The sequence below is a fragment of the Sapajus apella genome, unplaced genomic scaffold (genome assembly GCF_009761245.1).
Source record: "Sapajus apella isolate SASKATOON/1434 unplaced genomic scaffold, GSC_monkey_1.0 scaffold51, whole genome shotgun sequence".
Classification (NCBI taxonomy): Eukaryota; Metazoa; Chordata; class Mammalia; order Primates; family Cebidae; genus Sapajus; species Sapajus apella.
In genome coordinates this window covers 16,376,482-16,390,253 of record NW_022436991.1, presented here as the reverse complement: position 1 = coordinate 16,390,253, position 13,772 = coordinate 16,376,482, and the positions used below count along the sequence as shown (strand labels likewise).

Here is a 13,772-nt window from a genome sequence, read left to right as displayed (position 1 = left end):
TTTGAATAGTGCCTCATATAAACCCAATTTGTTTGAGCCTCACCATTACAAGTGCCAAAAGAGCTAAGGGTTCTTTAAAAAGGTTAAACTGCTGCAAAGAATAAACTTAAGACCAGTATGCAAATAAATGTGGTAAAGGAAAAACTCCCCATAGCTGGGCAGATTTAGGCCGACACTCATGATATCCCGTGTTCTTCATTTCTCATGTATGCATCCAAGTTTGCCGTGACACTCTCAAGGGTATCACTTGGCCTTCTCCCCTGGATCCAACACTGTATTCCAGTTCCTGCTGGGCAGGATGATCTGTTAACAGGGAAATTCCTAACCTTTCTGACTTGGACATCACTCTTCCAGCAAAGTGAAGAGGGGGAAGAGGAACAAAATTTAACTAAAACGGTCATGTTTAATGGGAACCAGAGGTATGGTTACAATTACATAGTCCGACACAAAAAACCCCCTTGGGGTAATCAGGAGTTGGAAGGTTACAAAATAACGAGGGTAACACTGGGTACAGGAAGAAAAGCTGTTCCAGAACCTGGGGAGCCAGGCTAATAGGGCCTCTCCCTGCGATCCTGTCTGTGCTCACCCCTGCAAAAAAAAAAAAAAAAAGTATCCATTATATTTGGGTTACCAGCCTCTCCAAGTCTAGATATCCTATCTGGCCCTCCTACCTAACCCAGCAAGAATGTCTTATCTCAAGTGGGTCTACAGATTCATTCTTCCTGAGTTAATTTTCCTTCCTACCCCACTACTGGTTACAATCTCAGGTCTTTCCATCTAGTCCTTCAAATGAAACCACTTTCTCAACAAAACCTTGTTAACCTATGGCCTCTGTTCAACTACTCTACTTTTTTATTCTCATTTAAAGTCTTACCTGGAGTCCATCTTGCCAGGGCCAAAGCCACCTCTGTCCCCACCACCCCGGCCCCCTCGGAAGCCTCCACGGTCCCCACCACGGCCCCGGTAGCCTCCTCGATCATAGCCTCCTCTGCCACCACGACGATCATCTCCGTAGTTACCCCCTAGGACAAAAGAAGTAAAATCTATCATATATATATTCCCATCCCTCTACCTTCCCAGAGCCTCCCTGCTGAAAACTTAAGAACTCGTTGGTCTCAACTCCTTGGCATCAGGTCTGCCTTTCTTACCCATATGAGAGCCGCCTGGTCCCCCTCCTGGGCCATCTGGTTTAGGAGCTTTACACTGGTTGCATTCATTCCTCCAAGAGAAGTTCATGTTCTCACAGGTGCTAAGGAGAAGGAAGACAATTAGTCTGGAGGAATGGGGAATAGGCAAGACCTAGAATTAGGAAGAAACTACCATGACTTCTGAGATACAGTGAGAAACAGGCCTCTGAAAAACAAAAAGGCTTGCTTCCCCCAATCAGAACCAGAACAAAAACCATTATTACCGAACCCAATCAATTACCTTTCCCATTATATCAACCTTATATAGGTAAGGTTTTGGCTAAATCTGACCCCAACAGTGTGGCGCCGACCTTTACTTCTTTGGAAACATCCACATACCTAATTACCGTACTATCAAAGAATAAGTTTCACTCACGGATTAGGACACTTCCAGTCACCAGCGCGCTGCTGTCCTCCACCACCACCACCTCCACTGGGAAATCCTCCCCGGCCACCACCACCACCACTGCCACCACCTCCGTAGCCTCCACGGCCCATGGGTCCTAATGCAGATAAAACAGGTATAGGTCTGTCTGCTCCCCATCAACTTTGGTCAACCTAACCCGTTCCAGGCACCTTTACCATCTTCTGCACTCTCCCAACCCCCCCTTTGCAACCACCAGTAGCTAGCTCCTCACCTCCTCGCCCTCGGCCTCCACGACCATTGCCACCACCTCGATTAAAGTCTGCCCGGCGAGTAGCAAATGAGACCTTGATAGGATTTCCAGAGAATTCTTTACCTAGAGAAATGAAGTATCAAGACACTTTGGATTCAAGACACATTAATCCAAAAATTCAAGCTAAGAGAAGCATGCCTTTCTGAAATGGTTTATAATCTACTGACACATAACCAAAAATGAGGCTATACTTGAAACCATAGCTAAAGAGTTGGAAAACTCTGAAGAACCCTCAAACTATGGCCTGCTTCCTAAGGCTTGCTGCCCTAGCCCCAGCCCCACCTCTGCCAGCCTTCTTATACATACCATCAAACCAGTCAATAGCTGCTTTAGCAGAAGGTGGGTCATCAAAAGAGACCGTTGCCTCTCCCTTCAGCTTGCCAGTTTCCCTGTCTGTGTACAAATTAATCATGGGCTGTCCCGTTTTCTTGTTTGTCTGAAGGCAAAATGAGGTAACATCAATTTTAGAGGCTGTAGTATTCCCACCTTCTTCCCCTAGAACATGTGGTTTATCATTCCCAAACTTCAGCTCCTCTCTTCCCAGTTACTCCTTCCTACCTCACAGGTTAAAGTCCATTAAAGAAAAGTGTTTCTCACTCCAACATTGAGAAAGAAAACCAAAGATTATAGAGTACAAATCCCAGAATTTAGGGCACTCTTATCAGTTATACCTTTTGTGTTAAGATAGAACTTCTTTCAGAAAACAAGTGACCAGACACGGCAGTTCAAGCCTATAATCCCAGCACTTTGGAAGGCAGATGGATCACCTGAGGTCAGGACTTCAAGACTAGCCTGGCCAACACGGCGAAGCCCCATCTCTACTAAAAATACAAAACTTAGCCAGGCGTGGTGGCGGGCGCCTGTAATCCCAGCTACTCGGAGGCTGGGGCAGGAGAATCACTTGGAACTGGGAGGCAGAGGTTGCAGTGAGCTGAGATCATGCCACTGCACTCCAGCCTGGGTGACAGAGCAAGCTCCATCTCAAAAAAAAAACCAGCAACTAAGGCTCCTTCCTCAACAATTTAAGCTAGCAACAACCATCAAGACTTTTGTTTTTACTGCTAGCAACCATTAAGACTTGCTTTTACTAATGTGTGAAACCCAAAAGCTTGCAATACTGACAGAAAGCACCCACTCCACAAGTACCTTAATAATACCAATCTGCTTGAAGTAATCAGCCACAGACTCAATTGTAACATTCTCGCCCAGGCCTTGCACGAAGATGGTGTTGTTGTCTGAATTATCCTGTTCTGCTTGTTGAACAGAGGAGAAAATGCAAATGTGAAAAAGTAAAACAAATAAAAATAAACACATAAGGAAAAAACCAAAAGCAGTACACCTAGTATCCATCAAGCAACTTGTATGATTTGGTTTATGGAAGACAAACGAAAAGAAATCCACATTCCCTTTTGAGTGCCTATATGCCAGCCATGCTGATAAATTTTAGGTTTGGTTTGACAGTTATCCTTTGAAACACGTCCATACATAGCACAGAAACCAGAGCTCAGGAGTGAAATACCCAAGACCACGCAGGCAAGGGACATCAGTTATTTATCAACTTTCAGTTAAGGTCCCCAAATTAAGTAAGAAACCCATTTTACAATAAAATCTAGTACACAAACACCAATACAATCTAAACTAGAGTGAAATGCTTTCCTTCGTGTGGTCAGGTCTTTGCTCACTAGTTTTTGTTCACCAACTTGGACCTGATCCACATTTTTAAATAACCACTGCAGTAAACCAAAAGTTCTGAGTGGGGTCCAGGTGCATCAGCACCACTGGGGACTTGCTAGGCAGATTTTCAGGGTCATCTCAGATCACCTAAATCGCGGGGGGTGGAACCCACAAGCCAGGTTATTTCTAAGAAATACTTCATGATTACTTCTTACTGCTAACTAACGATACACCTAACTCCCTTTTTCTCTACCCCCATTTTTTCAGTTTCCTTTTAGTAACAGTTTCAAAGAATATCCAGTCAGTCTTGATCCACTTTAGCTACTCTATTCATGCCACCACCTGTGAACTCACCGGAGTCATGACGTGATCCTTGGTCCCGAGGGCCTTAAGTGACATGGAAAAAAAAAGAACAAAACAAAAACAAAAACAAGGAAAGGGGAACCATTAGTCAACAGGAAAAAACGGACAAGGAAAAAAATTAACACCAAATCCAAATTTGCAAAATATCATGTAAGTGCTCACAGCCTCACTCCAAAACCCTTTCCTGGGTCACCTGCCCAGAGGAGAAAATTCTAGTAAGGCCCCTTAAGATCTGTAACTTGAGTCTCCACAGAGACAACTCCACACTTCAGAAAATGCTGCCTCCCCCAGCTCAGGCTGGGAAATGTCCTCAGCACAGACAGCAGGGGAAAGGAGACCCATTAAGGTGAACAAACCAACTCAGCTTGGCCCGGTTCTCTCACCCAAGAGAGATGGGCTCGCCACGAGCCATGCGATCATCCAGTTTCTCCCAACTTTACCACCAAAGACACTTATCCCTTGTGGAACAATTTTTAATTTCATCTTTAGAAACCATTCTTAAAACCATGTTATGTTTCCCCAAAACCACATGAAAATAAAAACCATACATCCTATTATATTTAAGCATGTCCCAGGGAACAGACCAGAAATCTTATTTTCATAATGCAGCCTCTATTTTGTTTTTCCAGAGACCATCTTTGAACCAATGTTTATCTGAAATCGCCATATATAAATATTGTACCCACACGCAATGACACCTAAGTTATGAACCCAAGCCTTTGGCTTTAAATGTTGAGACAAATCAAGAAACCTTTTGTTAGTTAACCAAACCAGAAAAGTTCCAGCTTACTGGGAGACTTCTCAAATTTGTCATTTTTCCATGAATTCAGTGTGTGCTGTTTTAAGACCTTCCTGGTCCATGAATTCAGTTTGTGCTGTTTAAGACCTGGTTATTTCCCATGAGCCACACATGCTTCCAAACTTTCTTGAAGTAGTGCACATGTTCCTTCCCAGAGCTAGTTTCTATTTGCCCATCTGAGTTAAGTCCATATACAGAGAATTGCATTCATTGACACCATTCCGTACTTTATAAACGTATACCAACTTCACCATCCTCAGGGCAGGGCAATGTCACATCCCTCTTCCAGAATTAAAACATTTGGAGGTTGTCTCCCACACACACTCCCACACACACAAGCCTTGGACACAATGATCAAAAGGGTCCTAAAGCCAAGTTGGCACCACGTGTTCCAGCACACACTCTCCAGTTTCTCATGATGGTGGTCACTAAGTGCCAGGTGTGGCAACAGCCCTATCCCAGGCCTACTGGACCCCTCTTATTAACCGGGGGCAAATCCATTTGGTAAAAGATGACTATTGAGTCTTACCCCTGCCTGCTCCAAGTTAGCACACACCAGGCAACAGGTGGCATTCTACCCTACCCCTTTTTGGAGGTGGTTCTGGACACCTCAAAACCTTTGCACTTAAATTAACACGCTAAGACATCTGCAAATGAACAATCAGACAAAGCATTGCTGGGAGTTGGGAATTTTGGAAACTCTGTTCACTTACCACCAAATTTATTGAAGCCACCACGGTCACTTCCGCTGGAGAAGACAAGTTAGAAGAAAGGACATGAAGCTTCCAACGGCTACAAAAGGGTGTTTTTTGATTTTGTTTAACATTCCCCAAACATGGGTAGGTGTTTTCGGAAAAAGATACAAGTGGCTACTAAAATACATCCCTTCCTGACCACCCCTTGTCTGACCTTTGAACGTGTCACACACACGTGTGCAATTTCTCAGACACAGTTTATAAAGATTTTGCTTTAAAAGGTTATGTATCTATTTCCTCTGGAAAAAAAATGACCCATTTTCCTTGGTCGTTCTTCCGATGGAGCAGATAGATGTTTTTTTTTTTTCCTCTTGTTGCAAGTGGTTGACAACCAAGTAGTTGGTTTAAAAACCCTACCCCAATTTACCCAGAAGACATTTCACACCAGGCTGGGGTAGCCCTGAACACATTTTTGTGGTTTTTGCTTTGAAAGCAGCAAGCAGACCCAACCCCATTCCATAAAAAGTCAAAACCAAAAGCAATTTCCCCTTAAAGCAAGACAAACTTAGCTAAGCCCTGTCCTAACTACTGAGCTGTTTTTGATCTCCCCCAACCCCCGGGGTCACCCCTTCTACACTGCGAGAAGAGCGGAGTATTTTGCAATGTCACCTTTCATACCTGTGGCACATAAAATGCAGAGCAAGTTAACAGTCACATAACAGTTGTTTTTCTTTTTAAAGTTTTGCATTAAACACACGCACACAACAGAGTTTTCCTTATTTTTGTATGTTTTTGAGATTGCCCCCACCCACCTCTGCATACTTACCATATCCAAACTTGTTTTAAAAATCTACTTTTTCCAAAAACAGTAACACTGACACTCCTCCCCTTTTTCAAGGGAGACAGGGTAGGGTCCTTCAAATCATATTTACCAACAGATTTGACTACTGTTTTAACATCAAATCTAAGGTTTTACTCAAATCAACTTCAGCAAGAAGAAGGTCCAGTTGGACAAATTGATGATTTTTAAGTAACCACGGGAAGGCAGACAGTGGAACAAATAGGTGGGAGACCACTGTCAAGCATATTTTTGCCCAAAAGGTCTGCACACTTCAGTCAGATGGCCCCACAAACCAAGTCACACACAAAATCACTGTCAAATTAGTGCAAATCAAGCTCGTGGATTCAAATGACTACAGAAAACAGGAAGAGTAGCCAATTCCTGGAAGCTGAAGTCAGGTTAATCATTACCAACTCCCTAGAGGACACATGGGAATACACATACCAAGTTTCCCTACTATTTCCCAGGAGTGGGATCATCGGTTTCCCTTGCAGAGAAAGAAGTCTTCACTTCCATGTTTCTTGCCTAGGATATCAATGACTCCAATCCATACATATCTACGTATGATTTCTTTCTCTTTGGAAACAAGTGTCAATACTCAAAATCTCTATTCAGTGGTATGGATGGGAGTTTCAGCTCCCAAGTTCTCACAAAAATAAAATGGGGATGTAAAAACAAAGTCACTGACCCCAAATCAAAGCCCTCACAGATCCCTAGACAACAAGAATACTAAACCATGCACTAGGGACTGGCTTCAGGGAAAGTCATGCAATCCTCCACACTCCCCACCAAAGATACTCCCTGGCTCATAAGACACCTACCCCATGCCGCCTCTGCCTCCACGGCCACCTCCACGACCTCTGGGTTCATAGCCACCACTGCTGCGGTTGTAACCGCCACCACCGCCGCCACCCCTGCCACGGCCTCCACGGTCCTGCTGTCCGTAGCCACCACTGCCTCCACCACTCTGGTCTTGATTGCCATAACCACCACCACCACCGCCGCCGCTGCTACCACTACTCATGGAGGACTGATCTTGGCCATAGTTACCTGTGAGAAAAAGAAGGATGATTAAAAAAAAAAAAAAAGTCTACGGCCATACCACCCTGAACGCACCCCATCTCGTCTGATCTCAGAAGCTAAGCAGGGTCGGGCCTAGCTAGTACCTGGATGGAAGACCGCCTGGGAATACCGGGTGCTATAGGCTTTAAGGAAAAAAACAAACAAAAAAGTAAAGTAGCACAAAAAGGTTCAACACGTGCCAAGCAATAAAGGACAAAATAAAATTAAAAGACATCCAAGAAACAGAAAGCAATCCCTTTAGGCTAAGAGTCAAACAGGAGAATACAAATCCCTATAGAAAATGGACTGCTGGCAAAGCAGAGGACATCTCACCTCCACCCCCACCTCCTCCACCACCACCGCTGCTGCTGCTGCTGCTGTTGTACTGGTTCTGCTGTCCATAGCCCTGAGGCGGATTATAGGAGCTTTGCTGCTGTCCGTAGGTTTGCGGCTGTCCACCATAGCCAGACTGCTGGCCATAGCCGCTACTCTGGGGGGGCTGCCCGTAGCTGCTGCTCTGAGAACTGCTCCCGTAACTAAGGAAAACGAATAAAAAACAATTTCATAATCCCAGCATACCCCAAATTTCATTTTTAGTGTATTCCATTCTCTGTACCCAACATAGGTTCCCCCACACCAATTACACCTCATAGCTGCTCCTACTCCTGGGTCCCTTTATCATTCCTTATCAATTCACCCCTTTTCAAGCTTTCCCCTGACATCAACACCACTGTACCTTCCCGAAGTGCTGCTGGGAGCTGGCTGCTGGCCATAGCCAGGGTAAGAGGACTGCTGCCCGTAAGATGATTGGGAGCTCTGGCTACTGCCATAGCCACCAGTTGAGCCATATCCCTGGGGAGCTGACTGAGTGCCATAGCCTGCTATGAGGATAAAAAAAGGGAGTCACAAAAGCCACAAAGAAAGAGAAAATGTATGGAATGGGTTGAAGAAAACATACGACCTAATGCTCACCAATACTCAAAAAGTCAGCCTCTTGGAAGCCATTAGTAATCTAGCAACTCACAGGCAAAAACAGTTACCATCCTCCTTCTAAAGCCTCAAGTTAATGCTCCAACTTCTACCAACTCTTTAGAACAGTTCCAATTTCACACCACCAATCCCAACACCATCTCCAGAACCACCCTCTAATCCCAGGCCCAAGGATCCCTGTTAACCGCACTGCAATGTGCAGCTGTGTGTGCAGTTTCTGCAGGACAACCACATTCGTTGGTTATGCTTCAGGACCTTGGGACAAATCCCACCTTCTTAGGTATCATATGATTTTACATATTTTCAAACAAAACCATTTTCTCAATTTAAGAATCAGCCTAACACTGTTCTCCCTTTAGAAAGTATGCTCTTTCATGCTGAGATGAAAAATACAAGAAGGACCAAAAAAATTAAAAACCAAATAAAATAAATGGAAACAATTACAAACCAATAAACATTTTTGGTTTTTTGTTTTTGAGACGGGGCCTCAATACATTGCCCGGGCTAGAATGCAGTGGCTATTCTCAGGCACAATCATAGCTCATTGCAGCCCCAAACTCCTGGGCTCAAGGGATGCTCCTTCCTCAGTAGCTGGGACTACAGGCTTGCCACAATGCCCTGTAAAGAACTCAGACTTCCAAGAGTTTTGAGAATTATACACTGGTTCAGGGAAACGAAATATGGAACAGTTTCAACATTTCCATGCTCCTCAGGTTTAACAAAAGCAGTATTTAGAGCCGGGCGCGGTGGCTCACACCTGTAATCCTATCACTTTGGATGGCTGAGGCGGGTGGATCATGAGGTCAAGTGTTAGAGACCAGCCTGGCCAACATGGCGAAACCCTGTCTTTACTAAAGATACAAAAAACAAAAAAAAAAAAATTAGCCGGGTGTGGTAGCATGCGCCTGTAATCCCAGCTACTCAGGGGGGTGAGGCAGGAGAATCACCTCAACCGGGAAGGCGGAAATTGCAGTGAGCAGAAACCACGCCACTGCACTCCAGCCTGTGTGACACAGTGAGACTCCATCTCAAAATGAAGAAAAGCAACATTCAGAAAGAGGAGGAAGAGATGACTCGCTGAGAGAAACTCACTGTTCTGGGTCTGGCCGTAAGAAGAACCATAGCTGCTCTGGCCATAGCCTGAAGTATCTGTAGACTGGCCATAACCACTGTAACTCTGCTGTCCGTAGGGCTGACTGCTCTGCTGGGAATAGCCCTGCCCGGGCTGGGTGGGGTAGGCCCCATAGCTGGAGAAAAGTAAAACCAGAGTGATCAGGAAAAGATGCCTTGACCACCCTCGCCCTCTACAAACTTTGGAAACGCAAAAATAGCACTCACCTTTGGGTTGCTTGTTGAGTATAATCTGCAAAAGAAAAATACAATCACATTATCTTCATCCAACACTCTGAAAGAGTTGAATTAAAGCTAAATTCCTTAACTCAAGCACTGATGGGTAAATAGGACCACGTTGGCCAGGCACGGTTGCTCACACCTTGTAATCCCAGCACTTTAGGAAGCCGGGGTGGGTGTACCACTTGAGGTCAGGAGTTTGAGACCAGCCTGACCAACATGGTGAAATCCCTAAAAATACAAAAAATTAGCCAAGCATGGTGGTGGAGGACTGTAATCCCAGCTACTCAGGAGGCTGAGGCAGGAGACTCTTATGAACCTGGGAGGCAGAGGTTGCAGTGAGCTGAGATGGTACCATTGCACTCCAGCCTGGGCAACAGGGCGAGACTGTCTCCAAAAAAAAAAAATTGGACCATGTTGCAAAAAAGGTCACACAATCCCCCCATGAGACAAGAGCAAGCTGGCACACCAGCCAAGTGTTCTCACAATAGAAGAAAATGCAAGTTTCTACAGAGTTCCAGAAGCCTTAACCATTGGGAAAACCAAGGTCTAGGTGGTCAGCCACTTTCTGCAAGCCCAATTCATGTCAGTGACTGTTGCTCTAAAACACTGCACATTACTTTCATCCACTCTATGATAAAGGCCTTATCCCCAGGAGTCAAAATAGACTAACTTGCCCGAAGTCCCAGAACTACCAACTGGCACAGGTTTGAATTCAAGCAGTGTTCAGATTGTGGCCTCCGTTCTCTCAACCCAGACCCACAGAAAGAGAATGTCTCAAAAAAGGCCATTCTTCACTCTGTGACCAACCCCGGAGATTAAGTGGGCTTTTTAGTGAAGTCACAGAATCAAAAACCCTCGGAATCCAAAATATCATCCAAGTGCTTGCTTTAGGAGGCAAAACGCGTTAGGAGGCAAAAGTCAACTGGTACTCGATTCCCGAGTCCTGTCGCTCCAGATGGTTCGTTTTCTCACCTACCCTGCTTTCCCCACGGCGAACCAAAAACCAGCGAAAGCGGTTTTGAAACGCCCCACTTACGACACACGAGCAAGATCAACTCATCCACCCAGCACGGGAAACGCGGCGCTTCCCCCGCAGGAAAAGGGAAAGGACCAGGAGAGGGAGTGGCCTCCGATGGCGGTTCTTCTCCCTCCCCACCTCAGAAACAAGAAATTTAGGCCGGACGCAGCGGCTCACGGCTGTAATCTCAGCACTTTGGGAGGCCGAGGAGGGCGGATCACCTGAGGTCAGGAGTTCGAAATTAGCCTGATCAACATGGTGAAACCCCATCTCTACAAAAAAAAAATACGAAAATTAGCCAGGCGCCTGCCAGCTACTACGGAAGCTGAGGCAGAAGAATCACTTGAATCCAGGAGGAGGTTGCAGTGTGAACCGAGATCGTTACCACTGCACTCCAGCCTGAGCAACAAAGACACTGTCTCAAAAAAAAAAAAAAAAATTTAGGCGGGAAAAACTCTCCAGCCGGGTCACCGATACGATACGTTGGTCGATTCCCGACCACCACCGCCAAACCGTTAAGCGGGAGCGCGGCCACGATCCCGAGCCTCCGCCCCCGCCGCGTGGCAACCGAGGCGGGAACGGAGCGGTCCCGCCCCTTCCCGAAGGACCCCAGAGGAACAGGGCTTACTCCGGACGCGCGCCGCCGAAACCTCCGCGAAGGGTCTCGCGACAAAAAGCTGAGCCAACACCAGGCGGGGAAGGGGTATCAGCGCCGCGAGGGGGGAGGGGCCCGCAGAGCGCGTGCGCGCCGCGAGTTCCCGGATGCAGCACTGCGACAAAGCGGGCCCGAGCGCGGGCCAGGAGTGGGGGGAAGCGAGGCCAGGGAGACCAGGCGTTTCCACCCTCACCTCACGCTTCAAACCACGAAGAAGCGTCCCTTCCGACGCCCACCTCAAGCAAACGGACTGGGAAGAGAAGACTTCCCGCCCAGCGCGCTAGGCGCCAGAGGAGCGAAACAAAATGGCGACACCAGCCTCCCCCAGTCACCCCTCTCCGCAGCTTCCCGCCACAGGGGTGCGAAAGAATCCCACACGCGATCGCCGCCCTGGTCCCACAGAAAATGAAAAGCCCAGCTAGGAGGCCTCGGCTCGGAGCGCCGCCGCTGCCGCCTCGCGCCCTGACCTACCGTTTGATGCCATGTCCGCGCACGCGCGCACAGGCAAGCAAGCAACGAGATTCCAACTCTGCGGAGCACCGACGCCTCGAGGACTGAGCAGCCCCGCCTCCTGCGTCGAAGCTTAAGTACGCCCTGCCGCCTACGCACTGCGCAGGCGCGCACCAAATGCGGAAGAGCATGGGGGAAGCAGGAATGCACTCCTCCCACTTCCTAGGGTACGTAGAGGATCCGAGCAGGTAGAAGGGAAATAAGTTAACTAAAGCTATGTGACTACTATACATAATTATACTTTTTGAAGAAAGAACCTCTCTCTCCTCGACAGGACTAGCCGACGCTCTAACTCCACCCCCATGAAGGCACAGTGGTACGGCCTGAGTGCCCGCTGGGGGCGGGGCGAGGGGCCCGGGCGGCTAGGGATAGAATGGGAGTCGCAGCCGGGAGTCGTGGGGTGGAACCGAGATTCCTGTCGCCGGGCTCCTTTACTGGGCCCCGCTTTCACCCAGGATGACGAGTTCCTGCTCTCCGTCGCCTTGCCGCTGTGTGGGGCGCCTCGTCCTCCCGACCCCAGCCTCCCTCCTCCAGTAGCACACACTGACCCTCCCTCTCCCTTGGGCCCTGGGTTGACTTCGTCGTCTTTTGGGGTTGCCTGGCCTTTCGGCCTTTCTGGGGTTCGGGCATTGTGACGTTTGACCTGAAAGACAGCAGGCATTTTGGCCGGGACCCCTGGGCTCCGGGCTGGTCCAGCACTGGGTTGGCGGGACCGCCCAGGCCATCTTTGGGACCAGAGAGGGTTGACCTCAGATGAAGGATCCGCAACCTTTTCTCAGGGGCCTCCTTTTTATTTTTCTGAAACCATACCAAGGAACCAGTGGCGATCCCAGAAATAAAACGTGCACAAGGCTTAGGGGGTTGCAGAATGCACAGATAATTTATTTCCCACCACAGTCTTATGAAGGAAGTAACGTTATCTCTGTTTTCTAGATAAGAAAAGTGAGATTCAAAGACCCAAGTAATTGTGCCTGATTACAGAGCAGCTAAGAGGAGTCGTGATTCGAATTCAGGTCTTGTGACTGCAAAGCACTCCTCTTTTTGGTGGCATGAATGCTAGTGTTTGGTCGCCTTTTTACTTCCTGTGAAAGCAAAAAGAAAAATTCAAATTAACTTGCAGCTTGAACTTTCATCAGCCTTGCCTGGAGAAGGCAATTTGAAACGAAAAAAAAAAGAAAAAAAACATGAATTTTTTTTTTTTTTTTTTTTTTTTTGAGACCAGTCTTACTCTGTCGCCAGGCGCCAGGCTGGAGTACAGTGGCGCAATCTCGGCTCACTGCAATCTCTGCCTCCTGGGTTCAAGCAATTCTCCTGCCTCAGCCTCCCTAGTAGCTGGTACTACAGGTGCACGCCACCACACCCAGCTAATTTTTGTATTTTTTAGTAGAGACGGGGTTTCACCATGTTGGCCAGGATGGTCTCGATTTCTTGACCTCGTGATCCACCCACCTCGGCCTCCCAAAGTGTTGGGATTACAGGCGTGAGCCACGGCACCCAGCCGGGACGTTAATTCCTAGTACACTGGCACGCAGGGTTTTTTTTCCAACTTAATCCTTGAGCGGTTTCGGAAGGTCCCTTGAGGGTGGAACATATCTTTCTAGAGAAACAATGAGGGCTATGCCCTGGGCCCGCCCACAGACTAAGCCCCACTAAGCCCTTGACTTCAGCCCTAATGGCCCAATATCCACACCATCCCAGTTAGAAAGACAGTTTAACTCTCCAGTAAGAGCAAAAGAAAGGAAGTCCATCCTCATTTCACTCATTAAGTCACAAATATTTATTTAACACATAGTATGTTCCAGGCACTGTTCTGGGCACTGGGGAAGCATTCATGTACAAAGTAGATGAACCTAACATTTAATAATCAAACTGGCCGGGCACGGTGGCTCACGCCTGTGACTCTGGGCCGGGTGTGGTAGTACACACCAGTCATCTCAGCACTTTGGGC

The 13,772-nt window shown here is 47.3% G+C and overlaps 1 protein-coding gene and 1 pseudogene across 2 annotated transcripts; one reads left to right on the top strand and one right to left on the bottom strand.

Annotated features, from left to right (window-relative positions):
* Nucleotides 1-383: 383 nt before the first annotated feature.
* Nucleotides 384-12,675, bottom strand: FUS (FUS RNA binding protein). Of its 2 annotated transcripts, none has more exons than XM_032243295.1 (15): nt 11,786-12,675; nt 9,627-9,651; nt 9,381-9,535; nt 8,035-8,179; nt 7,632-7,834; nt 7,058-7,286; nt 5,414-5,448; nt 3,893-3,925; nt 3,011-3,114; nt 2,171-2,300; nt 1,826-1,927; nt 1,564-1,690; nt 1,149-1,249; nt 875-1,022; nt 384-588 (listed from the first exon to the last, which is right to left on the bottom strand). In XM_032243295.1, the coding sequence occupies exons 1-15, from the start codon at nt 11,796-11,798 to the stop codon at nt 549-551; spliced, it is 1,590 nt and encodes a 529-aa protein (XP_032099186.1). In that variant the 5' UTR covers nt 11,799-12,675; the 3' UTR covers nt 384-548. The 2 variants fall into 2 exon arrangements, with proteins under 2 accessions (XP_032099186.1, XP_032099187.1); XM_032243296.1 differs by having other exon boundaries at nt 8,035-8,176.
* On the top strand, nt 7,325-7,443 carry LOC116526759 (annotated as a pseudogene).
* Nucleotides 12,676-13,772: the final 1,097 nt, after the last annotated feature.